This window comes from Opisthocomus hoazin, chromosome Z, assembly GCF_030867145.1.
Source record: "Opisthocomus hoazin isolate bOpiHoa1 chromosome Z, bOpiHoa1.hap1, whole genome shotgun sequence".
Lineage (NCBI taxonomy): Eukaryota > Metazoa > Chordata > Aves > Opisthocomiformes > Opisthocomidae > Opisthocomus > Opisthocomus hoazin.
In genome coordinates this window covers 32,468,207-32,495,813 of record NC_134454.1, presented here as the reverse complement: position 1 = coordinate 32,495,813, position 27,607 = coordinate 32,468,207, and the positions used below count along the sequence as shown (strand labels likewise).

Sequence of the window (27,607 nt, the reverse complement as noted above, 5' to 3'; positions counted from 1 at the left end):
AGAAGCACAGGTTAAAATCATCCTCCTTGCAGAAGAAACAGAACCAAGTAGTATCTACTTATGTGCTGCATAAGATTCCAAGTTCAGAATTAGGCTGGGTAATGGACTAACTCCAGAGCTTATTCGAGTTTGCCATGACTTTCAAATGGAAAGGGTCACCCTGCACAATTTTTGGAAGCATCACTGCCATAGCTTTACGCCATTGAAAATATGTATGGAATTTAAGGACTCCAGGTAAAATTAGTACTTCTTCACAATGATCACTGTTAATAAAAACTTCTACGTAATTTCAAAGCATATGCAGGTCCATACTCATAAAAATCACTACACAGAAATAAGCCTGGCATGTGTTTCTACTTTTTTTAAATTTCTTTTTCTATGTTATATTAAGAAAGCATGAGTGTTTCATTTTATTTTTTGAAACAGGGAAGGAGGAGAGAGCTATGCTCTAACTGCTGTAAATGGCACCACAAGGACCCAGACGCTGATCAGTCAGAGGAGGACGTCTACTGAATCTGTTAAGCATTTTGTTTGTGATGCCTGTTAATTTCAGTAGTGAATGACACCAGCTGAAATATATGGCAACTCACAGCTCTGGAGATCTTTTTACCAGAAAAAGTTCATTAAGAAGACCAAGAAATACCTGAAAACAGAAAGCAAAGCATACACAAAAAGAAATCTGATGCAAAACCCCAAAATCTGTAGATCTCCACTACCTTCACACTTTCTTAATGATGCGCAAGAGAACAGAAAGCCTGTTAAAAATGCTTTCTATATTTGTCTTTCAAATAGCCACACAGCTGCAAAAACCGCTGCTGTTCTTCCTTGTGATGATCCTAAATTTCAGTGGGTGCTCTGAGCAGCACAGCCACAGACATGTCACGCTACAAAGTGGTCGGGGATGAATAGAACACAGTGTTTCCAAACGATGGTCAGCACGGTATGTAAGTTACTTCTGTGCTACATTTGGGAAAAAAACAAAAACATCCACAGGCATGCTCACCGACAGAAATTTGGGTTGTCCCATGTCCTCCTCCTGCCTGCAGTTTTCAGGCAGACGAAGCCAGGCCAAACCGCCTGCCCCCTGCAAATCGACGTACTCGTTCAAAAATGACATAAAACTGAATCTGACCTGACCCTTCAGTCCTGTTTCACTTCCCTTCTGATGCGTCGGGCTCTTACCTGGTGCCGTTTTGTAAGACACGGTTCTGGTGGGCATGGGTGGTGCGGCCTTCGTAATAGGGCTCGGTACCACCTGCAGACCTTGCCGCTGCCTCTTCAGCTCCTCTTCTCGTTCCTGGGCAGCTCTGATCTCTTCTTCTATCATTGACAAAGTCCTCTGCTTCCTCGACCGTAACTTGAAAGGGCCGACGGTCACTTCAGGCTCCTGAGTGGCCAGGATGGAGGCGGTGCTCCTCAGCTCAGCTGCCTCTGAATACTTGCTGAAATAACTGACTTCGTGCCTATTTTCCTCCACAAGGAATGGCTGGCTGGCAGAGTAGACAGGCGACTGCTGCAAACTCTTCCCTTCCCTGAGTCCTGAGTCTTCCTCTTTTGAAGTCTTTGGTATGCTGTCCCTTTTTTCTTGAACAGGTGAAGACACCTGGGGTGGTCTGAACATTGGGTTCTGCTGCTCCTTGGAGGCTGGAGCTGGCCTGGTGGTAGCTGACTGCTCTTTGACTGAGATCTCCTTCTCCGCTGGGATTTCTTCTTCCTTGCAGTTTGCTTTATCTGCCTGCTCGGCTATGGCTTGTTGGATGGCGTTTTGAACCAGCAGGCCAGCGTGGTACTCCAGCTGGTCATCAATCAGCACGGAGTCTGCCAAGGCAGAGGAGGGCGAGTCACAGCCAGGGTCGCTGAATGACTTGGAGATGCCTTCACCCCTGCACTCCGCCGGAGTGTCAGCCTGCGGGGTCTGCGGCAGAGAGAAATCAGCCAGAGAGCTTTCCTGCAGCGCGCTCATGGTCTCATTGGAGGCACCACTGTCACTGATGTTATCCATGCTGAAGTCATTGGAAAGGGTCTCCAAGACGGTGGTATCCTGAGACCTGACAGACAAGTCATCCAAACCGGAATCGAGCTCCTCTGGAGGGGAAGAGGCGCTGGCTGACTTAGGGAACTGGTCTAGCATGCCCTGTCCATCATCCTTCACCACCGTCAAGACTGCTCTCGCACTCATGAATTCTCCATCCTCCGCCCACAGTTTTGAGGCCTGTCCAGCTCTGGGGCTATCACTGTATGGCAACTCTCTTACTGGGTCAGCAGTGGTATTCTGAGTGCTTGTATCATCTTCTGAGGTACAGGAGACTTTCTGTGCTTTGACAACAGTGGCATTGTTACCCTCAAGCTGTCCTGTTGGCCCACACACTGAAACGGGTCTTGTCACAGAGGACAGTGGCCTGTCTACATGCGGAGAATTGAGGCTTTTGTAGAAGGGTTTGATGGAGAACATTTTGGGTGTACCTGACCGCCTTGGTGGGCCCTGACCGTGAGATAGACCTGAATGCTCCATCAGCTGGAACTGCTTTCTGGCAGCTGAGAAGTCAATTTGCTCTGTGACAATATCCTCTTTCTTGACATTGACTGGTTCTGGTGGTACAAAAGAGCAGCTGATCTGTTTGGGGGATGGTGGTGTTGCACCTTGCTGCTGCTGTCTCTCCTTGCGCTCCTTGTACTTCTTGTGGGACTCCAGATGCTCTTCATCCAGTTGAGCCTCCAAGGTCTTCTCCTGGGGAGGGTTCCACCATTTGGCGGCAATGTTGGGGTTTTTCTTGACAGCCTGGCTTTTAATGAGTTCCCTTCTTTCCTTTTCAAGTTCCATCATTTCCTCCGATGGTCTCACTTTGCGGACCCTGTATTTTTCCTTCTCTTCCTCATCTTCAAAGAGCTTTGAGGGCTTTTTGTCTTCATGGAAGGCCCGTAGTTCAAACTTAGCCTCTTTCTTAAGGGTTGTAAGAGTTGTTTCTCCATCCTTAGAGGATCTTCTAGAACTGTTTGAAGAAGTGGGACTTCCTGGCACCTTCAGACTTTCTCTAGTGTCTTCCTTCAGTCCACCCAAGGAATGACCATTAGATTTCAGGTTCTCATGTGACATGCTAGCTTCATGTGGTTCAACTACTAAGGGTGCCTGCTTGTTGGCTACATTTTCTTCCCTTTCACTGGGTACTGAATCATTATGGACATTAACAGATGCTCCTGAGCCATCCATAATGCAGACTGCACTTGGTTCAGGGGAAGATGTCCCATTAAAGGTATTATCTCCAGCAGAATCGCAACAATTTGCCTCCAGCACTTCATCTAGGTATCTGATCTCTTTAGCAACTTCGCTGTCCAGAGATTCGTGCCTGTCCTCAAGTCCGTTGTGGCTGGCAGCAGGGGAAAAGAGGTGGGTTGGATTGTCTACGGTATGTGGTGAAGCCACTGTGGTGATGCTTTTATGTTCAGAAACTGGAACTTCAATTTCCATTTTCTCTTCCTTTGTAGCAAGCACAGTAGCTGGCTCCAGGAAATTGGCACAGTTTTGGTCCCTGTTTTTTCTCAACCTGATGTCATCCTCAGGGATTCTGGAAGATTTCTAAAATAAGAGAGAACAAAACTATGATGAAATCCTAAAAAGCAACATTTTATTTTATGCAGAGTAAACACCATATGGAAAGCAAATCCTAACACTTCTTAAACTTGGCATTAAAGCAGCCTCTCAGATTATGGGAAGGCAAGGCAAATCATTACCACAAAACCCAGAGAAAGATACCTTACTGTAAGCTGGACAAGGCACTAAAACAACAGACTCTCATTTAAGTATCTCCCATCTGCTTGCCATCCTCACTTTGTCGTTATTTCATGCTTGTGTCCTGGTTTGCCACTAAAAATGAGGTTTGGATTTCCAAGTTATTGATGTCTTGGCAGTTCAGGTTCTTTAAAAATTTGCACACAGAGCACACAACCTCTATCATTTTTGGTATTTTAAAAATGCTTTCTACACCTGAAGGAGATCTCATAATGGTTCTACAGACGAAAAGTATTACCATTCCTGTTTTGCAGAAACAGACGCTAACATGCAGGAAGAGTAGGCGATTCATCCCTGGTTAGGAAAAAGGATGGGGCAACAGCACGGAATGTTCATTTCTCAGTGGATCAATCCTGGTCATCAAACACAGGGTAGAATTACACAGCACTGGAAAGACATGGGGTCTTTCTCCAGCCCACACGGAAACCCACACACAACTGGACCTGTGAGACAGGAAGCATTTGCAGCTCCCACGGCATGAAGACCAACACAAGGAGCATAACAGCGACCAGAGTCATGGTCTTCTCCCTCTCACTGCTTTGATCTGCAGTGCAGATGCACTGGATTCATATTTCTCCTTGATGTGTTGTTGCCTCTGCTCCCAAGGAGGATATTGAAAGCAACACTATTATGTTCTGGTATGGGCAGATTCTACACATCAAGCAGCCTACTTAACTTCCCATGAGTAAAGTCTGAAGGAACTTTTGATTAAGCTGGTAACATGTCAATGAATTTCTCAGTAATTCTTTACTGCTGAAAGGCAAAAAAAGGAAACACCAAAAGAAAAGAAGGCGGCATTTTCAACATTGTTCTTCAAAAAGAACTTGCTAACTCTTCCCAATTCCTGAAAACCAAAAGTGGTGCATCTATTTATTTTGACTAACATTTTAAAACGGGAACTTGATATCTGAGGTCTCTGGCTCCCTTTCCATGTTTTTCTATAGCGAGGCATGGGCTTGGGAAACAAACCACACTGATCAAACCCTGTGAACTCAGTGGCCACTCAACAAGGGCACCATTGTCTGCTAGTCACCCCCACCCTTGCTGTCCCTTATCTTGCGTGCTATTAATACAGACTGCAGCAGAAGATGATCAGCTAGGAGCACAACGGAACTTACCAGCAACCTGAACAATCACAGTGCCTCTGGGTTTACATAGACAGTAAAATGCATTTGATACACCTTCAGGAACAACAGCCAGCCAGCCAGAAGAGCTCTTTTTCTAAAAGCACTTTGAAGGAGTTTTCTCTCCAATTACACAGTTATACACAGTTGAAGACAATGTTGGCTTAATTCATTAGATATTTTCTCCTTAATTGTGCTTAAACATCAGGAAAAACCTTCAAAAACAACCAGCCAACCAACCTGCTTTTGCCTATATGTTTTACTTGACATACTTCACTAGTTCTACTTGTATTTCATTTTTTCCTGAACCTAGAAACTGTCCAGCTGATTTTTCTAGCAGTGCTTTTCCTAAAGCATATTACATTTTTCACTATTTAAATATCTAAATGTGGCCAGTTCCTTCTTCAGTTCTATTAAAGACATATTGAAGAAACCAGATGTCCTGCAAACAAATACAGAACAAGCAGTATAAAACGTCCTTACTTTTTTTGAGTGGACACAGCCGGAATGAAAGAATAAAATTTCTTTTAACCGGAAAGATGAAGAATTGCTCTTGATTTACCTGCAGAGCTTCAGGTATCATGACACAACAGGTATGCAGGTGGCAGGACTATGACTACAATAACTTTCTGATATTTGTGTTTAAATGTCCCCTGCCTGACTTGCTAGTGCAAAATGGGGGATGTTGCTACCCAGAGCAATCTATGCAAAGGGACATAAGCATCAGTGCAGGACTGCTGGCTGTCCCATGTCACACAAACCATGAGTATGCCATCATGCTCCTGCTAACCTGCTTCCACTCAGACAGATCAAAGCCACTAGTGACACTAGTAGCTAACTACGTGTCCATTGTAGCCGCAGGAACACCTCTCCAGCGGATGCAGAACATCAGGTAACGAAGCTGTGCACCCCAGCCACTGAAACCTACCTCCCTGCAGAGCCAATCCAGAGCCCAAAGGGCCCCCCAGTCCGGTGCTTCTAGTGCCTCCACGCCATGGAGCTCGGAATGTTCCGCCCAATTGTCCCAGAGAACACATTGGCTACAGCATGTCTACTTCCATTGCTGCTTTAATGTATGAACCGTTTCAGATCATACCATATTTGCGTATAAGTTAGGGAACAGAACCACTGGCAGAGTATTTTAGCAATTTCTTAACAAGTAAGAGCCCATCCTCTCGTCATAGCTGCAATCCATAGCTCACAATTAAGGCATACACATGTAACTGCCTAATCTGGGCATGCATTTATGATAGTATGGAACTCTGCAAGTGCATACGTCTGTGCAATTAGTCTGGCACATGCAATTATGTACCAAGACAGACAATTATGCAGTAAAACCTGTGAAGAAACACTGCTACTTATGGGAGGGAGCCTTTCTTTGCCAGGGATTAGTAACTGAGCAAGGAGAAGGGCTCCCATCAGGGCAGAGAAGCCAGGGAGGAATGACAGAGGAAAAAGGTACAGTTAGAAAAACTATCCAGTTTTTCCCTCCAATACATTCTTGTAGAATCTGGGGAAAATTTTGTGAGGTCATGGCAATGAGAGTACGTTCCAGACACTCCTGTGAGGAGGAAGTCAATCTGCTGATGAATTACCTGAAGAAGATAACTGAGGTCACAAGGACAGAAGCATCTGACAAAACGTAGCTTTTCAAGACAGTCTGGGCCACAGAGCCTTTGCAGGACAACTGGCTGGGTATGAGAAAATCGCACAGGTTGGGATGACAGCACCGTCGGTAGGAAGAGGCTTGGAGGAGGAAGAGGGCGGTGGGATGCACACAGACCCCCTGCCTCAGCTGCTTGGCAGAAAGAGGCGAGCTTGACAGGGGGCTGCTTTTGCTCCTTGGTGATAAATATGTACCAACAGCTTTGTATTTGCTGCCTACAGAGAGGAGGCTTTTCAAAGCCTGCACCATTACAAAGGCCTGTAAATGGGAAGAGGGCTGCATTCAACCCTAATTGTAGTCAGCAATACAGCGTTCACAGTGATTCCCATGCACCGCTCCTCTAGACCTAGATTTTCCAGAAGTTACTGTTACATTTACACAGTCTCTGAATGTGCATTCATTTCTGTTTAAGTCAAGGTGCAACTGGGTAATTAGTGTCATTTCTACAATGCTGCTGCACTTTAGTAAACTGCAGTTATTAGCAGTGTAGAGAATTATTAGCATATTTCCTCCTTGGTTGAATTCTTCCCCCGCAAAAGTGTAAGTGTTTGGGCAATCAACTCTTTTAGAAGGAAAAAAATGTGGGTGTGCTACTAGCAAGACGCAGCAAATGTATTGCCAGTGCCTTCCTTTGTTTGATGCAACGCAAAATGTGTATGACAAGTGGGAGGCAATCCTTCAGAGCCACATCAACATTCTTCTGAAGCAGCGGGGCGGGGGGTGAGAGGAAAAGATTAAACAACTGAAAACATTTAATGGTTTAAAAAATCTATAACTCAGTTTCCTCATTGTGGACTTCTACCAGTCACTCCAGCCAAGTTTCAGGGCAGCTTTTGGTGCTGTCAGTCTACTGGCATCGTTGACTTCCCACTTCTTCAGGTTTCATCTTCCTTTGAAGATGTCCTGTACTGCACCTGCTTCTGCTCCCACTGCCTGATGACTGAGCCAGTGTTTTGTTTGACCCTGTTTTGGTTTCGGCTGCCACTGGCAACAAAAGCGCCACGCGGCTGCCCCTCCCCCCGCCGGCGTGCGGAGGAGAATGAAAAGAAAGAGGCAGAAACTGGTGGGTCGGGATAAGGGCAGTTTAACAGAACAGCAAACAGAGGGAAACAGGAACAACAACGATACAGATAAGAAGAAAACACGACAAAAACTGACCCGCTCTCTCGGACCGCACCGGCGCCGCACGCTCCTGAGCCGCGAGTGAGTCCCTGCCGCGCCGCGCCGCCCCCCCTCCCCCCCGGAACCCAGCGTGACGTCACATGGTATGGAACACCGGGCTCTGTTTGGCCAGGTGGGGTCAGCCCCCACCCCCCGGCTGTGCCCCTTCCTGGAGTCCGGTGAAAATTAACCCTGTCCTGGCCAAACCCAGGACAGACCCTTCCCCCTCTACTCTTGGATCTAACTCTTGGGCCCACTATGCCTCTAGAAGTATTAGTAAAATGGAGTAACGTAGAATCACATTTGCTCATGGTTGACTGGCTAATCCACGTCTCCCTGCTGATGTCAGTCATCTTCTCCCTCTTCACCTGCTGTCTCGGTCTGCCTCTCTGCTGTCTCCTTGCAAAGGAGAAGGAACCAAATGATGGATTTACTAGGGAGTTGACTCTGGCAAACTTTCAAGAGAGCATCTGCTTTCATTCAGCTCATCCTTTTGAAGAACACAGTCACCATCTGCATCACAGATGGGAGAGAGTCCCAAGCACTGCAAAGATACAGAAGTCACCTGCACCTCCGTGCTTCCAGATGGCCACCCTCTCCAGGGAGAAAACCCCTACCCAACACAGGTATTTCTCAACTCTTGCTAGCAACAGCAAGCATTGCTTTAGAGAAGTCATTTTCTGTAGAAGAATGGTATGACACAGAAGTGCTGCGGTTCTTAACAAGAAAAGCAAAAGCTGAATCGTACAAGGTGCTAGCACACATCCCTCACAGCTCATGCTCACTACCATACAACAGGTGCACAGAAAGGTGCCACCATCCCACCCCATCCCAGGTGGGAATGGCAGCCCAAACCAATGTGACAGCTCCCGTCTCACGCCGGCTGGTGCACTCCCTCCCTCCCACAGCAGGCTCTCACAGGTGGCTGCCACCCCACCCACCTCCAGAAACGATGTGATCCCCCTCTTTACTGGAGGGAGAAGAACGCTCCTGGTGGGAGTCTTTGCAGAAAGCAGTCTAAAGAAATGGGTCAAACACTTAGTGTTTTGGAAATCTCCTGTTCGTGTGAGCCAAGAGAAAGCAGCAGCAGAGGAAAACCCTTCAAAAAGATCCTGGAAATGGAGAACAAAAGGGATGCAGCTGATGATGATGATTGGGTCTCAAGGAAAGGAAGGGGATTTCTACTCATATTACCTACAGGAACCATGTCTTTTTGTTAAAAAAAAAAAAAAAAAGGGCCCAAACCAAAGTGTTATCTTCTGGTTCTGGCTCCTGTGTGAAAAGGTCCCATTTTTCCATACAATATTTTTACATGGACTCCTAAGGGTTTTAAAAATACTACGGAAAGTGTTGTCCAAAAAATTTACGATTTTTCACTTAATGAAATTGGATAAAATTCAAGTTTCAGAACCCCCCCCCCCTCAAATCCTGTTGCCAAATGTTGAATTTAAGACACGTCAGGCACACGCTGGCACTACCGTGAATAGTTCCATTCAAAATCCTAATTGCACACAAAAAGCAAAACCTGGCCTGTTCCTCTCACAGTGCAGTACACAGTGTCTTCAGTAAACAGACGGAACCCATTTCTGATGACTAAAATCTGTTAGCACCAAGTGTCACAAGTGATGTTCTCTGTAAGCAGCTCTCCATGCTCTTCAGTGACTTGTCTAAGGTAGCCAGACAGTACAAAAGGCAAATTTTCTTTACGAAAAGCTAGTTCATCTCCTTCTAAGCACTTTACAATTCACAAGAGTACAGTTTAAAAATCAATGCAGCTTCATACTATCTCCCCTTAAGAAGCATGGGGGGACTCTTTTGGAATGCAGGTAGTAATAAGGGATGTGGGGATACAGTGCCCAAGCAAGTGGCTACTTGGAGAGCTTGCTGTGTGATGTTTTCTGCGTGGTTTTCTCCTTTCTTTTGTCTGTTTTAGAGGAGGAGCTGTGATTGCCTTTCCTCAGAAAGCACACGTGAAAGGCTTTGCAATATTCTTTTTCATTCCAGCTGAGCCACAGGCTTCAGCTTCCCCATGTGATACAGTATAAAGCTCTTTTATCAAATCAAAGTCCAGTCTTCTTTGGCTGCTGTAAAAAATTAAGGATGGAAAAAAATGGCTCAAAAATTATGAATAGCTTGTGATGAACATACACTGTATGGTAGGTTATTTTAATGATGAGCACATAATGAATGATACTGTATTTTTCCAAACGTGTCTCTATAGCTCCAGTATTTTCTGTGCCCTCAGTGACAAACAGCTGAAGATTTTCCTGGGGAAGCCAGGATCCACCTTTGGAATAATGCTTACTACTTCCCAGTAACTACAAGGTATGCAAACTGGAAGCAGTTTTCTACAGATAGGAAGAAATCCCTGAAAATATAGACCTGGTCTCCCTGTGAAGAATTTCCAGGCATAATGACTGGATTTCAAACATTGCTACAGGGGCAAGAAAAACAGATACATTCCTTCTTTAAATTAAATGCTTGTGCAGCTGTTGTAAAAAAAACAACACCACAAAAGGCTAACTACTTCTTACGAAATATTTTCATTCCTGCAGAGAGCTGTAATTGCATGAAGAACCCGCATGGACAAAATTATTTATACAGAAATGAATATTTGGGGACAAAAGGCTGCTGACTTCTGAATGAAGAGAAATACTACCTCTGATTAAGAAAAAGTATCACAGAGGTTATTAAACGGTTACCTAGCTGGCACTAGGGAAAGAAATACATATTTAAGTGGTGTAGACTCAGATAGTACAGTGTGTGGAGCTGGTTAGCTTTGCCGTGAAAGCTCTGTTCAGTTCCACAGTAATCAAGATGCAAATCTGAAATTACAGGAAGCTGTGATTAATCTTTCATTCAGAAGCTGCAGCACTGTTTAGTACTGCCATACTCCACTCCCCTCACTTTCTATCAGCATCCAGATCAGAAGACTCCCTGAAGAGCTCCAGAATAATGTTTCATAGAAGAATCATAAAATCATTAAGGTTGGAAAAGACCTCTAAGATCATCAAGTCCAACCATCCACCCAACACCACCATGCTTACTAAACCATGTCCTGAAGTGCCATATCTACATGTTTTTTGAACACCTCCAGGGATGGGGACTCAACCACCTCCCTGGGCAGCCTGTTCCAATGCCTGACCACTCTTTCAGTGAAGAAATTTTTCCTAATATCCAACTTAAACCTTGCGTATCTAATATCCAATCTAAACCTCCCCCTAAACCCCCACTCCTTGTTTCACACACATGGGGAGAACCGGGAGCTCCTAGTACCCAAGATATCAGTAAATTGGTGATAACACGATTTCAGGTACAAGAACCTGCATTCAAAAGACCATCGTCTTGTTCTCTGCAATGTTGGCTTCTTGTAATGTAGGTCAGCCAGAAAGTGCAACTGAATTAGAGCAGTAAATGCATCTCATCACTCTCATCAGTTCAAATCCCACTCCTGATGCTCCTTTCACTTCTGAATTCATTTCTATCTCAAAAGAAAGATGCACAATTAAGTATTATTTCTTCTATTGCTTCACTCCGTTCCCCAGGACAGAATGACCAGAAGAGTACACTCTGTGTGAGGGCATGGGAAATAAACCAGTGCTGCAGAGAGGCAGCACTAGACTCAAGGTCAATATAAATGTATTAGTGTGTTAATCAACCACAACACCACAGATGGTTAGTACTTCTTAACTTTGTTACACATTTTTCCTAAGGCTTACTTTTCCATGACTTGTCTCTAAAATCTGTCTTTGCTGAAAAAAGAATGAATGCTTCCAACAGCTGGGAAATTTGATTTACAGAGCATGTGGTGCTAAGTCACTTAAAATGGTAAGTAAGATCTCCTGGAGCAGTCTCCAATGCTACCTAAGGAAGTGCAACAGCTTGCTGGAGGAAATGAAGAACACTGTGTGCAGCTAACACATCAGGAGTGTTATACAATTAGAAAATTGTCCACTACCTGGCAGGGAATACAAGGTATGATACAACCCTTTAGGAACAGAAGGAGAGTTTCTTCACAGCTAAAGGTCACAGGTGAGGTCCTGTACCATGAGCCGCTGCACTCGCAGAGTCCACTTGGATGGCCTCCCCTCAGTCAGTGCTGCTGTATTTGAGCTCAGAGCTCACGTCTCTGTGTCTCTGTCGTTAGCAGCACTCCCTCACGTCCAGCCTCTGCTTTGATGTGAAGTGAAAGTGGAGATAACCCAACTGAATAAGGACAGAAAAATGTTCAGCTTAACAGAGCACCCAGTATAGGTACTGAGTTGAGCAGAACACAGCTTCCGAATGTATGCACGAAAAAATCACAGTTTCACCAAATGCTGCAGTTGAAATCTGCCCCGACACAGTTCAAGGATGGAACAATCGCTCTGGTAAAGCATGATCTAATCCCTGTGGGGAGGGGAAAGGATGCTAAACTAAGCCTTGCTTTTAATACTCTCTAACCCGTCTAGATAATGCCAGCACAAGGAAAGGGTGACCTTTACGGTCACTTGCGTGAAAAAAAATGATACAGGGGGATTTCCAAAATTCCTTAGTCTTTTCATCAGGGGTGGGAGATTCCTGTTCCATTTAAAGAATGGAGCTACAACCCTCCTCTGTAAATGTGAGATTGGGAGAAAAATACTGGCATATTAATCATTTTGGTGCATGAGAAAGGGACCTCCTGAGGAAGGAATTTGGGTTAGGCAGGGGCAGGAGGAAGGCAGTAAACGGAGACAAAAGGCCACATAGTTCATTCGTTCTCTGAACAGATCTTGCGGCTGCTAGGAAAACTGTTTTACTGTATTGCAGGAACAGAGATAAACCTGCCACAAGCACACAAGTAGGCTTTCTGATATGTATTAGTATTAAAGTCTTCTGCCACTGATTCTTTCACTGGCTGATACAGTTCTGTAAATCTTTCATAAATGGCCTAAACTGCATTTTCTGAGCAAAGACACATCATCTCCCTATGCTGGAGCTCTTTCACCACTTACTTTCAAGGGCAATATAGCAGGAACTGAATGCTTTAACTGAAGCAAAGCAGGAACTGAACGGTTAAACTGAAGCAAGCAGCTACAAACCTTTCCAAACAGGCCTAAACTAGATTATTTTTCACTTTCTTTCACTTCTCTGCTTCACAAATGCCAACTGTCGGAGATCATACTGCTTTTAACTGTTTCCTAAAGCCAAATTAATACTTGCTGCACTTCTACAAGGCATGGCTGTTGAAGATCTACTAGAGTTTGACAGTCAGGAGTGATGCCGCAGGGAGGGATAAAGGAACAAATGATGTTCAGAAATGTGGAAAAAAGACTAAACATCTATCTCTCTTCGAGAGCAGAAGGTAAAGAATTATTATTGATGCTTCGCTTCTATCCGTAGGACTTGCTACAGCTGCTCTCATCCGTCAGGTTAAGAGCCATCACAGCAAAATCTCTTTAAGTGAAGGTATGCCTAGGTAACTGTGAGGGGTGCAGTGCATCTCACCGGATGGTAGCCTTCTCTGCCTGGAGCACAAAGAGCAGGACAGAATTTACTTCACTGCAGGCAGTGAGTCTTGGGAGGGTTAGAGTACCATGACTGAACTAGCCAGCTGGCTTGAGCACTCTATGGATTGCCTTCCCAAGAGTTTTTCAAGGAAATGGGGTTATTTTAAAGCTAGAGATCCCCATCTATAAAGAGAGTCCACACAGTGGCTTAAAAAGATCCCAGTTTATACTTAGTTTTACCCAAAATGTATTTGAGGCTGTTATCTCCAGACTCGGGCAAAAAACAGATCACTGGAATATTATCAAAGGAAAACTGAAAGGATATTAAGAAAGAGGAAATCTAGCCTAGTCCTTGCTCAAAAATTGCTTGAATTGAATAAGCGGAGAGGGGGAAAATATGATGGTGATCAAAGGATATAACTGAAGTCTCTGCCAACAGCTGTGTTACGCACACAAGTGGGGAGAGCAGACACTTCCAACAAGAGTCTGGCACACCTCCTCCCCTGAGCCGTGCTCTCCGATATATCACCACACTCCGAGCCCATCAGGAAACCACCACGCAAAAATGCTTTCACTCCAGTCCCCTTTTCCAGAAACACGCCACGGTGAAAACAGCATTTGGGCTCCAAGCTGCAGGTTTTATTCAGAAGAGCCAAAACCTTGTAACTCCAGCGGACAGCAAGTTGCAGGGCTCTTCCTCTAAGGGCATGCACGTAATTTTAACTTTCTGGACACTGTACGTAGAAAAATACCCATTCAAAGACACATACCCGCAAAATGAAAACCGCTGTCGATAAATGGTGAGTCCAATGTAGCCACGATGATCAGGGGACTTTGACTCAGCATTTCAACAAACAGCCAGCAAACAAGTAACATTTAACACAAAAAGGCAGCAGACTAGCAGGTCTACAGAACGGTTTTCCTAGGAAGACGCCAAATGTGTACAGTTTCTAAAAAGGAGGATGTTGCTAAATTCTCCACATGCCATTGCTGTCCCCAGGCTATAAATATGACCTACCATGTGAGTCAGGCATTGTAAGCATTTAGCAACTTCATCTCAGCTTTGCTCACAGCACACACTAAGCACTACCGTCATCTCCCTGTCTCCTGCAGGAGAGTATTTCATTGAAAGTGAGACTTGGATTGGATTTTTTTCTAATTCCTTATTTGGAAAAAAGGCAGTTGAGAAATCACGGGGAATAAGACATTCCCTTTCAGCACCTACTACTTCCCGTTCCTCTGCCCCTGCTCCCCTCCTCTCTTCCAACCAAAGACTCATTATTCCTTCTTTTCCTGCTGAAAAGCCACTGATTAAATGACCTACAGCACATCTGGACTACATTAGGATATTATTTGATTAAGGCATTCATCACTTGCTTTTTCAGCAAGCAGAGAATTAAGATAATGGTGGGGGGAAATGGTGCTAACTGAACTGGCTATTCCAGCTCAAACTGCTCTACTTGAAAAGTTGGATTGCTCCAGTTTCTCAGTTGTGGGTTTTCTTTTTTCCTAAAAAAAAAAAAAAAAAAAAAAAAGATAAACGAACAGAAAAAAAATCCAGAAAAATTAAATGAGTATTGGATAACTCATTTAATGTTGGCAAGATGATTTTAACACCAAGTAAGCTGTTACATCAAGGCGTGCTGTTATGTGTATTTCTCAGTTTGCTATCTGATAGGAAATGCTTGCTTGGAGTTATTTTAAACAGTCATAAAAAGTCTCCCCAGTAAACTGCAAGCAGCACCTCACATTTCTGTACAAGCAGAAGTCTGACACATTCCGGGTCAAGACGCCTTAGGGCAGAGGGGGAACAGACAAAAATGGCTTACCCAGATCGGCTCAAAAGACTATTGTTTACTAGTCCACCATGCAAGCAGTAACTCAGTTTTCAGTATTTGAAGTGACTGCATGAGACTTCAGTAGGGAGTCTGTGCACAGAAAAGCCCAAGCGCAGGCTAGAAGGAAAGATCATGTCATTTGGCTTTCAGATACTTTACCCTAAAATATTCTTCCTCATTTCCCAGGAGCTAGAGAATGTGCTATCCTGCTCCACGCACTGGGGTACCAACCAAGTGTCACAGTGTGCATCAAATGCCATAGAAACCAGGGATGCTGTTGCTGCCAAATGTGACCGCTCACAGTACTACACTTAGTTTCCCTTCAGTGCTAAACAGCTAAAATATGAAGCTGGACAGACACCCGTAAAGCCTCTTTATCAACTGACGTTTGCTTTACAGCGTCAAGAAGGATAACACACCTCACTAGTGGGAAACACATCCCTCCAGAAAAACTAAAGAATTCAGCCAAAAGGCTTTGCAAGTGCTGCCTAAAGAATATAGATACTGAACACGTGAGTGGTTTTCCTAGTTATCACATGCCCAGGATATACAAAAGTATCTTTTATCCCTAGAACCAATATTCTACTGTACTACACACAAGAAGAAAGCTGTAAATTTCAGAAAGCTCTGCCTACTGTTTACAATAAACAGCCCAGCCACACAGCGACGAATTCCCCAGCCATCACAGCGAAAAATGGTATTTTTAATATTCTTCCCGCTATGGAATTATAAATGCTCAACAAAGATACAAGTCAGAGGTCAGAAATCTTAGCTTACCCTTTCTCTCTTTTTCTGTTCCTGTAAACTCTGAAGCAAACCCAAAAAATGTCGTTTTCCACAGCAGCCTTCACTTTTTTTGACTCTTTAAGTCAAATTCCTTCCCCAGCTCGTTACAGGACTGTGATGTCATAAGCTGAGGGAGGGCTGGTTTAAAAAAAAAAAAAAAGACAGCCCACATCCTCAGCCCATTCACACAAAGAGGCTGTTCTAACAGGAAAATGCCAGTTCACGCAACTCAGAACCAGCACGGCTTCACTTAACCTGTAAGGGAGCCACCTCCTTAGAGATCCCTTCAAAATCATCATGCTGGCAACAGACCGACAGACCCGTTTTCAGCTGGCACAAGCAGCGATTTACCGTCGTAGGTTTTTCGGGTTTGTTTTTCCCGGGACACCCACCCCCCACCCCCCCCCAAAATCACAGCACGTGGCTGGCTTTGTACTACAAAGGAGCAATTACACGAAGGGGTGCTGTGAAATACACAAGCTCCAAGCCGTCATTAGCAGTAATTTGTACCTACTAGGAAACAAAAAAAAGGATTGACTGTATTCTTTCTACAGGAGAGGCTTAAACGTTAACTGAAGTGCTTAGGGCACCTTTGGTAACCTTCTGTTTCAGAATACTCGGCTCAGGACAGCGGTCTCCAGCCTCTAGAAAGATGTCAGCCACACGGAAAACAACTGAAGACGGGGAACATAAAAAAAAAAAAAAAAAAAAATCAAAAGCGAGGGTGACTGGGAAAAAAAGCACAGTGTTTTCTACAGCACAGTACTTGTCTGCTGCCCGTGGGCTAGTGACATTTGAGTACTCCTGGACTGGGTTTCCTGGAGGCTCAATAGTTAAAGCTAAAAACATTAACTATGCTGACCAGGCATCCCCTGTGAAGGCCTTCTGGACTTGGGGTTAAAATGGCTTGAATTTAGCATCGCACACGTTGCTATAGATGACATAGCTGAAGTATTGGAATAGCATATTTTACTCACCAGAAGAATTATCTAAGATACTAATCTGCTTTCTCACTAGTCCTAGGGCATCAGGAAAAGGAAAGCACAGCCATCCTCTACCAGCACAGATGAAAAAGAATAGCAGTGGTATTTCTGATGTGAGAACCCTTGAAGGCAGTGGTAGCTTACTTCATCCGATGCTCAACCACCTGCCTGAGCCATGTTAAATGAGGCAAGTCAAGCCTCTACAGTTTTAAAATGAGTAGGTAAGAAGCTCCTTGTCCCCTGTTGAATGAATCTATGAAAACAGAATGGAAGTAAGGTTCTCACAGGAAAAAAAAGACATTCAACATCTCTGTCCCGAAATAAAATTAAGAGTGGCTTTGGTGAGCCTAAAGTGACAGGAGATACTGTCTGCTTTCATATACCACCTCTCATACAGTCTGGACAAAGGCAGATATTATACTACAGTTAGAAGTTTTCCCATATTAACTTTTTTTTTCACTTGGAACACCGAAGAATTCTACCCTATGAAGAGGGATAAGTGCCTCACAGAGAAATTAAATTCAGTATTAAACTGTATGGAGTTAAAATACAATTTCTATAGCTCTTTATTGATCAGATATGAAATTCAAGTAACCTGCTTCACCTGTGGTCACTGAAGGAGCAGAAGGTCACAAGATACTTACCTTATGTACTCTCCCTGCCACCAAGTGTCTAGGGCCCCACATGCCCTGGAGGTCACTAGAGGACAGAGCTGTAACTGGAGCACTACCCAGGTCTGCAGGAGATGGTGCTCGAGACACTTCTTTGCTACAGACTCACAGGAGTTGCCAACTTGATGTGCAAATGTTTGGTTTTCATTGAAACCTAACAGAGTTGCACTAGAAAACAGCTTTTTTTTTTTTTTTTACGTTTCTCATACCAGTTAGTTTTGGAAAACAGGAATAACAAAATTTCCTTAACATATTGGTATGTTGCAAGAATGAACTGGGCTAGCCATAAAGAAGATCTTGTGTACTGTACAGCAGTATAGCTTAATAGCAGAGGCAGCAGATACACGTGATTCAACCTCTTCTGCTAGAGCTGGCCTCAGATAAACAAATAACCTTTTTTTCCCATCAGGAATTCAGACCCACCATTACAGTCAACTTTAAATAAGTTCAGTTTTGTCTTCTTTTTTCTTTTCATTAAAGCCTTAGTCCCTTCCAATAGAAGCTCAAGTTTATTAAAAAAAAAAAAAAATTTAGTACACTGTTGAAATCAAGAGCTTGAACAGAAACTTGAATTGGCTGAATGATCAAGAAACAAATAAAAATGCCAGAGTTCTATCTCAAAGTGGTCCAAGAATACTTTTATATGACTCCTCTCAACTTCTTTAAGTGCAAAGGTTCTTGAGATGCCTGCATTTTAAACCACCTCTCCTACATGATGGTAAACAGTAAGTCCCTGGGCTCTCTACATCATGCCCTACTGAAGGGAAGTAAGTGTACGAAGACTGAAATGCGGTGGAGATTCTGTATGAGTATCGCAGATCCACTGAACAATCTGCAAGTATTGTCCTCTGGAGACATCAAGGGCAAGATTATAAAAGACAGAGTGATGCTGGCCTCAGTATCTGAGAGCATTTCAAAGTGATTTACCTGTTTCAGGCCTCTAATCTTCCGAATTTGCAGCACAAATGCACATTAAAGCCAAGGATGATGGATTTTGCACCTAAATCTGTGTAGATGAAAAGCTAGTGTGAGGCAGGCAACTCCTATTTTTGGCTGCAGATCTGAGGATCCTCAGGTCTGCAGCCAAATAAGTCTCTCAACCACTCAAATAAAAAGATGTAGGTGGCACCACATTCACTGCAAGGCCCTTGTGACTCTGAGAAACTTATTTAATTCAAAGCAGCCCTCCTTTGTGAACCTTCAAGATACACAATGAGGCACTGGATGTGGGGTACAGTCTATGCTATGAGCATTTCTGGGAGAAGCCGTCTCAGATTTTAGCTGCTGGCTGCAGCTTGTGGATATGGTTAAATAAAGCAGGGACCATAAATTCTTCAAAAATGTGTCAGAAACAGAAATTTGCTGCGTTATACCTCCTGATCAAGCAGTAACAAAACTACAGCAGTCACATCAACTCCAGCCCTTCCAGCCACCTCAGCACACAGACCTTCCCACGCTGGAGATAACTGCACCACTTCAACCACAGGGTCATCATTACAACCTGCTGCAGCAAAGTGGTAATTCTATTCTGGAAACTTTCTTGGAGGAGAAAAAAAAAAGGAGGTGCTCCTTTTTATGGAAAGTGAACACTCTGCCTGGCTTTCTGAGCCTGTTGGACTAGCACCCTTATATGACCACTAAATTCAAGATGTGCAACAGCAGAAGAAAAAACAAATACCAGATGTATTCCCTCACCTCCTTCTGTACCTTTTAACAGTACATATCTCATCAGAGAAAGTGTTATCTCTCTCCTCTGTATCACAGCAAAGCTGCTTGCACACAAACGAATGTCTTATGGGACCCGAGCCACCATTTCAGCTCGTTCTCTTCAAACTGTATTATCTCCACAGATCTCTCTGTCTGTGACTGTAAAATGAAGAGTGCCTCACAAGGCTGCCTGCTGGAAGCAAAACTGGTGCTTGAGCATGCAACTGCTAAAGCTTACTAAACATTTTAAGGATCTCTTTCCGATTTCTAGTACCACCTCTACAAATCTATGCTATCATGCCAGCAGAGAAATAAATACAAGTGGTGAACGTTTGGAGGATGTCATGTTTAAGGGATCTAGAGCAAAACAACAAAGACACAGGAGATATGGTAAGGCTTTTAATGCCAGCCCTGTCACTGTCTGGTTCGATGGTTTTTGGCTTTTCAGTGAATTGCTCCATTCTCCAGTCTTCCCTCCAGGCAACGTATTTCTGACTTCTCTGCGTGGCCCCACATGGTGTGAGGAGATGCAGGGAGCACTGGTCAGGAGAAGGGAGGCAGTTGTCTGTGCAGGTGCCCATCCACCCATGATGCTGGTCAGGTCACACCTGCTCACAAGCCAACCTTCAATTTGCGGCAGAGAGGGCTCACAGAAGCCAGGGAAGCCAATCTGACAGAATTCTTTCTTGCAACAAACACTTTTCAAAAACAAATAGGTTTCTTGGATATTTCCTCATGTTTAAGTGGCTATTTGATAACCAGCAATTACAAAGAATTTAATCTGGTGAGCAATCTTAATTGTTCTTCCTCCTCCTTTCACAGAAATCACATGCTTTAAACCCAAAGGCCACTTCTATTTATTTTATGAGAACAAATTGGCTCTGTCAGTTTAATTTCCCCCGGTGCTGTAACCAGACCTCCTGTTCTTCTTATAATCACAGCTGAGATGAGACAGAAATAAAACCAATTTCTGAGGACAGGCTGCATAGACAGCTCGCTCACAGCTCAAACCTCTCCTTTCCAGAGCAGACCCCCTACCCGACACCCGCATTTCAGACAAAGCCTGGTCTGCCACTGTAGCAGCAGGAGAATAACTGCTTGGCATGAATTACCCAAGGACAGCCACTGAAAAAAATTTCCGAGAGGAAATTGTCACATTAAACCTTGATGGGAGAGCAGAGGGCTCTCACATTTCACTAGTGCTTTGCATCTTTTGGGCAATTCGCAGTGGGAGGGTGCAGTGCGGTCGCTTGCTGCTGCCTACCTTCATAGGGGGAGGGACCAGGACAGGCTCTGTCACTGCTTGCTGTTGGAACTGTGTATTCTCATGATGGAGGAAGACTACAGCTTCTTCTTCTGCCTCCGGTGTGTACTTGTACTCGCATGAATGTCTACTCACGCTGGCAGCTGGACTGGGTAATATAAGTAGGACTCACACCTTGGAAACCTTTAACACGAGTTTGCGTTCAAGCCAACTCAAAGAATACCTAGAGGCCCTCTCTTGCTGCTACTTGGATTGAAATTAATTTCCAAGGTTAAAAATGGTCTTCACCCTTCTTATTTCCCATGCTGAACAGGTAGAACTTCTTAGAAGATGTGTTCACACTTGACTGCTCTGAAAACTAGGGCTCAGGGGCATTCTCCATTCAGAGAGAAAGCGTCACGTGGCATGGTTACTACTCCCAGCATGGCAAACATAAAATGCCTTGTCAAAATTACAAGCGCTGGAGCCATAAATGCCAATCAGCTGGCAGCGCAACATTTCATGAAAAGACGATGGCTGGAAAAACAAGTGAGAAAGGTCATATAGCATCCCACTTACTTGTTTTCATCATATACTTACAGTTAAGATTTGGCTGTTCATATCTACTCTGGCAAGCAAACAAGGAATCGGAAGTCACAAATTACTTAGGTTTGTTGCAAGCCACACATAGGGGGAAAGACTTCCTCTCCCCTCTTGTCTTTTCTCCACTTTTTCTGCACCTCTCAAAAGCAGTGGCTGATCTGCACGTTTTTGTTGTGGGTGCTGAGTTGGGTGAAAACAACACTCCACAACCTGTGACAGCAGACGTGACCACAGCCACCCACTGCCATGTGGCCGTGTATTACAGTCACTGCACGGTCAAGTTCTCACCTCTGCTCTTCTGAGGTTTAAAAGTCTAAAGCTCATTTCAGCATCCCTCAGTGGAGAGGTATGCAAGCAGATGAGCTTCTCCTTAGTGTTAAAGGTGAGGTAACTCAAGCCGGCCTGACCTGCACTTGCCACAAGAGTAGGAAGCCACTTTGCCCTGCTGCAAGCCATCTTCAGCTGCTTCGTGCTCCCATGTTAGGTGTGCATGGACACCAAAGGGGTTACTGAGCAGTCCTGTGTCAGCTGCCCAATGGGAACAGTTCTGTGCCTCCCTGTAAATGCAAGGTGATTTGAAGAAGCTTCCTCTGGACTGATTTTAAACATTGTTAGCGTTTGAGATGAACTGTCATCCTACATGCTGAGGCTGTTTCTCAGGCCAACACAAAAGACAACACAAAAAAACCCAGCTCACAACAACCCGAGTTAAAACAAGCCATTTATTGTGGTAGCAAGGAACGCGTGCACAGTGTTTGCTTTGATTTGTTTAGATAAGGTGGCTGGAAACAAAGATCCTTGGGAATTTTGAAAAAGCTAACAGAAAAATGTTTATTTTACAACAGAACAAAATGTTTAGGTAACTCCCAGTCTTGCAAGTCAGTTTAATGCCTGTTTTCTACTCATTCAGCCTAAATCTAAGAGTTTTAACTCTGGTGACATCTTGAAGAGTTACATATCCAGCACAGGCAAAACAGAGAGGATAGTTCAGGGTTATGGGAGTCAGGATTTCTGCAGTGGAATCAAACCTTTTCCCATGTTTATAGAAAACCTACTGAATCTTGGGGGAGGTAGAGGTCTGAAATCAGAGTGCAAATCCTTCAGGTTGTCTGCAGTTCACCTGGGGTTTCAGAATAAAGTCAGGTATTATCAGGAGAGTCTCTCATTACACTCTGTTGAATATGTTAAATAAAACAGACTTCCAGCAAGTTCCTCTAAGCATAACCGGAGAAGGTATGTGGTTGTTGCAGACACAGGGTTGCTGTAGCTTTGAACAGACACAGTACTTTAGCTAAACATAGACAGAGAAAATCAGAAAGGAGAAATCCCAACCCTCTGGAAAGAAAAGAACACTTGGTTGCAATAACGGCACCCACTGCTATCTGCCAGCTAGTAAAGGAGGCCAGCAGGAGGCACAGGGCAACTTATCAACATAAACTGAATATGACAAGCCTATTACAAACAAAGAATCAACCCTACAAAATGTCAAATAGCCCCAAGCTTAGAAAGGATTTCAAGTTGCATTCAATGCTTCTTTTGCTGTAATTACTCAGCTGTTATTTCTTCTATACTTAATATTGGCAAATGTGAAAACACACTTGTATTACATTTGATTCGTTTTATTAACAGGGTAGCTGCTTTTCTTAATAGGGTAGTTCTGTTTATTAAACAACAATAACAACCATGAAATTACTTTATGGCAGGGGAAAGACCATCCAGACTCCTCTTCCCTGACTTCCTCCCTCCCACCCCAAACCCTTAGCCCCCTGCCCCTCACCCTCACCCAGCACCAGCAGAGTGGGGTGTTCACAGGGAATCCTGCACAGCGGTGAGATGATGCTGACCACCTGACTGATGTTAAGTCTCTCCTCTGACAGGCAGCAACTTCCGAGGCTAAACTTCACGAGAGTCCAGGATTCAAAGAACTGCGTTTTCTTTGAAAAACAGCCGTACATAGCTTAGGAGGTACAGGCAGTCTATTCCTGGTCTAAAAACCCAGCTTAAGTTTATTTCACTAAAACCTTTCAGAAATCCATAATCTTGCTTTCCTATAACTCCAGAAAGGTGTGGCAAAAGCAAACACAAGTAAGATGTCTGCTGGTCACAGCTGAAATCTTAGACATACTCCTAATGCCAACAGAGGGTGATGCCATCCATCTAGGCATACAGACAAAGATGACCACTGTGCTGCATATCAAGTGAGCAACGGCATATCAAGAAATGTTAAGTTATCTTTAATTTAATTTAACTTTTCCAGTAGTGTTACCACGAAGATTGTGTAGAGGTACTGGCTTATCTTCCTAGTCATTACAAATTTGCTATAATGCTCCCTGCTATAAAATTAAGCTTCACTGAACTGATGGAGGTGTGCAAAAAGACATAGATATGACTGCAGTGCAACACCCTGCATAAGTTCAGCGTTAAAACTTTATTCATTCTTCAATAAATTCATCAGTGCAATTAATCAATTCGTCTCTAAGCAGGTGAAACTGTGCAGGTGAAACTGTGATATAACATGAATTCTGGGGCTACAGGATCCCTCTGAAATTCCACTGCCTTCTGAGATACAAAAGTCAACGATAAGGCTGAACAGGAGAAAACAGAAATGAGCTTGCCAGCTGTAAGTGCACTGAAACAAGCACGATGTTCCACTGTAAGCATACTCCTCCTGATGCAATAATATTTTCTTATTTAAAAAAAATGCTGGGTTGGAAATATCTGAACTGCCTTTCGCACTTTGGAGAGGGAGGTGAAGGAGAATGCTGAAGGAGCTTTTCCGTATTGGGACAGAAAAACCACACAAAGACAAGAAATTTCCAAGCAGCACAACTTGTCCTAGGACAAGGCAGATGCTCAAAGTTCCCATAATCAGAAGAAAAGGCAAGGCACTCTGAAAATCAATACACGTGCATACAGGTTTGCACATACTTAATCCTTAAATGTATCTGAGACTACAAAAATCGTGTGCAATGTAAATAAAAGATGTATCATACCAAAATCTTGTTAAAGAGAGGCTATGCATATCTTTTAGTTCTGGGCTAATTGATTAATTCATAGAATATGTGGGAAAGCCTTTTTTTAACTGTGTGAGAACATTACAACATGATTTCTTGATGTCACTATATTTTTTTTTTAATTATTCTTTTACAAATTCATTTCTCCTCATTTAAGGACTGATGACGAAGAGCTCTCTGTAAATCTGTACTCTTGTATGAAATGCAGAGAGCTTATAGGACTGTTCCTGATACCCTATTGGACTGTGTTGCCATATTTGACAGTTTATTTTCACTACAGTTTCAACATAGAGAGCATGAATTAGGTCCTGGATACAGAAATTACAGACTGTTAGGTATTGACAGACCTCAAATCTTACTATACAAATACTATGCTGTTGGTTGAAACAGCTTACTAACCTCAAAATTATCTGAGGCAACTGCTTATCTCCCTTTCCTTTTTATTTTCTTTTTTTTTTTTTTTAACAGTGTTGATTTTCCTTCACAGTAAGACTTGTCTTCATCTTTGTGACAAGATGACATTGCAACAGTTGTACATGCACTTGAGCACACATTGTGAACTCAGTGTGCATTTTTAAGCTCTCCCTATATTGCTAATCCTCATTGTCTCTGTTTGCAAGCTCTAGCAAATGCAGTTGCAGCAGTCTACATTTCTAGAATCAACAGATGAGAAGAAACATAGTGTCTCCCTCGCTGCTGAAGTCTGCCCTGCAGGCACTCTGTCACATCCACTGCTGCAAGCTACATCTTCAAGCTACATTTATTAATAAAGATATTCACTACTGACAGAAGACTTGCCAACTGTGTGCCAGACCCTGAGACAACAGTCCATGACATAAGTCCTCCCACCATTTCTGTCACTTAAAAGGAACCTTCTCTCAGGCAGCCATGAGCATCACAGTGGCTCTGAGGGGGAGGCCTGGCAGAGACCTTTTCTGCTCCATCACTGCTGAGAGAGAAATGGGAGCTGCCTCCTGGAGATAGGAGAAGTGGCAATGATGAATACCCACATAAAGATGTGTGTACCAAATTTCTCTTTCTTGAGCTTTTTGCAAAATTTTTTCTCTTCCTTCTACTGGTTTTTGGTTGTCCTTAAGCTTTCTCTTCAGTGTCACCATCTACTTACATCTTGGTAAAAGAGGTCATGCTAAGTGCATCAAGCCACATTCCTCCCGTGTAGTACCTTGTAATTGTGAGATCCCTGTGGTTTGAGCTTGTTCATCCTGCCTCTGCTCAAACTGACTTCTGCTGAGGTCCTATGTAAGGAACCCAGTCTGAACAGAACCCTGAAACAGAGCTCATTAGCTGTCCAGCAGTCCTCCTGCTTGGCATTTTCGCATGTTCATCTACAATCTGGGGTAACGTATCAGTCTCTAAAACAACATGCTGTCTCGCACTCTCGGCAAAACATCAGCACTGAGACATTTGTTTTTAATTCCCTCCTCCTATTACAACAACAGCAACAATAAAATCAACCCATAATGATTTCTTGGGCTCAAACCAGCTGCTCAGCAAATTAAGGCTCTAACAACGAGAAGGATGCAGGGTTTTGGAACGCAATTGCAAATGTTGTACTAGACTGTGTCCCCCCATCTGCAGCTGAATTTAGGAGCAGTGAAAAGCCCTCTCTGGCAGCAACACACCCGGGAGTCACAGCAATCATACCTGCATGGAGAAGGAGCTCATCCCTTCCTCTTCCTGGCATTTTTATATAGCTAAAGGGAAACAGAGAGGGAACAGCCCCTGCTGTTGGAACCCACTGTGGGGCCAGAGGATGACTTTGTGCTGGACTTCATCTCATGCATCTATGCATATGCCAATACATGCTATCTCACGGCAAATTTTAGGTCTGGGGAAAGCTGCCCAACTTGGAGTGTCTTCTCAGCCTGTATTCCTGTATGACTAATGCAGCAGTCTGCACAGAGGCAGCTGGAGAAACATGTGATGGCACTGCAATTTCATGCATTAAAGGATGCAAGCTGGACAGCGTAGGCACAAGAAGAAACCCGTAAAGCCTATCTGTATTTCTTTTGCTGTTACAGGGCTGATGGTCAGAACACCAATTTGCATATCGCTAGTCCCACCATACGAAAACCTCAAACCATGCAGTAGGTACCCAGGTGCTTCATAACACGCCAGGATATTATCTCAATTTTACAAAATTATCTAAATCAGTATTTTTTAAAATGTCTTCCATTCTTAGGAGACCACCCTCCTAGTACATTTTACCACGAGTGTGGAGGTTCAGCCTTCAATTCTCTCCAGTAAGGCAGCCACCAAACTGGGATAACCTAAAACTGGGGAATGCTTGTAAAAATAACAAGCATAAGCAACGTGTCAAATGTCTGACTCATGGCAAGGAACCAAACTCCAAGTTCAATGCCTGGGCATTAATGCCTGAGGTATAAGACTGCACCCGAGATGCTGTAAAGGCTCGGAGACGTCTCTGCTGCATTTTACCTGGAAGCTGCTGGTGAACGGCTCTGTGCCAACACCTCCTCTCCCTCCAGTGCAGGAAGTCCTTCCCTGCAATAGGATAAACTGCGCCAAAATTTCACCACAAAATTGTAACATGGTCCAGGGTGAGATGCAGAGCAGCTTCAAACTCAGGTAGGAAGGGCTGGATTACCATCCTGTGAATTACTTGTGGAGGACCAACCATGAAGTTAAAGATAGCCATCAAAGGAGGAAACCACATGACTCATGGCTCTGTTCTTAGATTATTACTCTAGCATGAAACTCAGACAAAATTTGGCCGCTTTGAAGCTCCTCCCACGTTCCTGCACACAGATAACCATAGGGAAGGGAAGGATGGTTGTCAGTAAGGTTTATGAGCAATTTCTCATGACAGCCGTTCTCTGTCCACCAGAGGAAAAACTAAACTCCCGTGCTGGCATCAGTCCTTTTTAGGGTTTTATATTGATCACTCTTCCTTCCACAGAAGGAACAGCTACCCGTGGAAAAGAGCAACAGCGTAACTGTGGGGGGGACTCCATGGAGTGTCCAGTACGGTCTGCCTTTCTAGGGTCACAACTTTAGACCAAGTATTAGCTTCACTTTTACTTTTATTGCCACTTTTTTAACTGATTGGTTATTAAACAGGGGTTTAACTTGCAGGAGAGGGTTAACAGCAAGATTTCTTTTGCATTATTAACAGTTACTGTAGAAGCACTGGAACTGTAATCACTTTTAGGCTGAAAGCTAAGTTTGGACTACAAACTGTCTATTTACTTCGTGTTTCCCTAGCTCTTGTCTAAACAGGATTCTCTGGTCGTACAACAGATTTGGGACAAACCTTAGACGTTTTTACTTTCTTAGGAGCAGCCACAGGGCCAGCGGAAGGGTCTGGGGCAGTGGCAGCTGCCAGCTGAAGTAGCCATGTGTCCCTGTGGCATCCTGTTCAAAACTCCTTCCCCTTGCCCAGAACTCCTTCCCTTGCCATAGGCTCCTAAAACATGCTTAAGCACCTAAGTCTATTGCCTCCAGGTGGCTTCTCTGGTTTTGATGCAGGAACTTAATAACTGAGAATGCTGGGAAAAATCTCAAACTGATT

The 27,607-nt window shown here is 43.9% G+C and overlaps 1 protein-coding gene across 1 annotated transcript in view; it reads right to left on the bottom strand.

The window, feature by feature from the left end:
- Positions 1-27,607, bottom strand: part of LOC104335458 (PALM2-AKAP2 fusion protein) — a 230,588-nt gene that overhangs the window by 21,472 nt on the left and 181,509 nt on the right. The window contains 1 exon segment of the mRNA XM_075447212.1: positions 1,183-3,574. Coding sequence (XP_075303327.1) covers positions 1,183-3,574 — 2,392 coding nt within the window.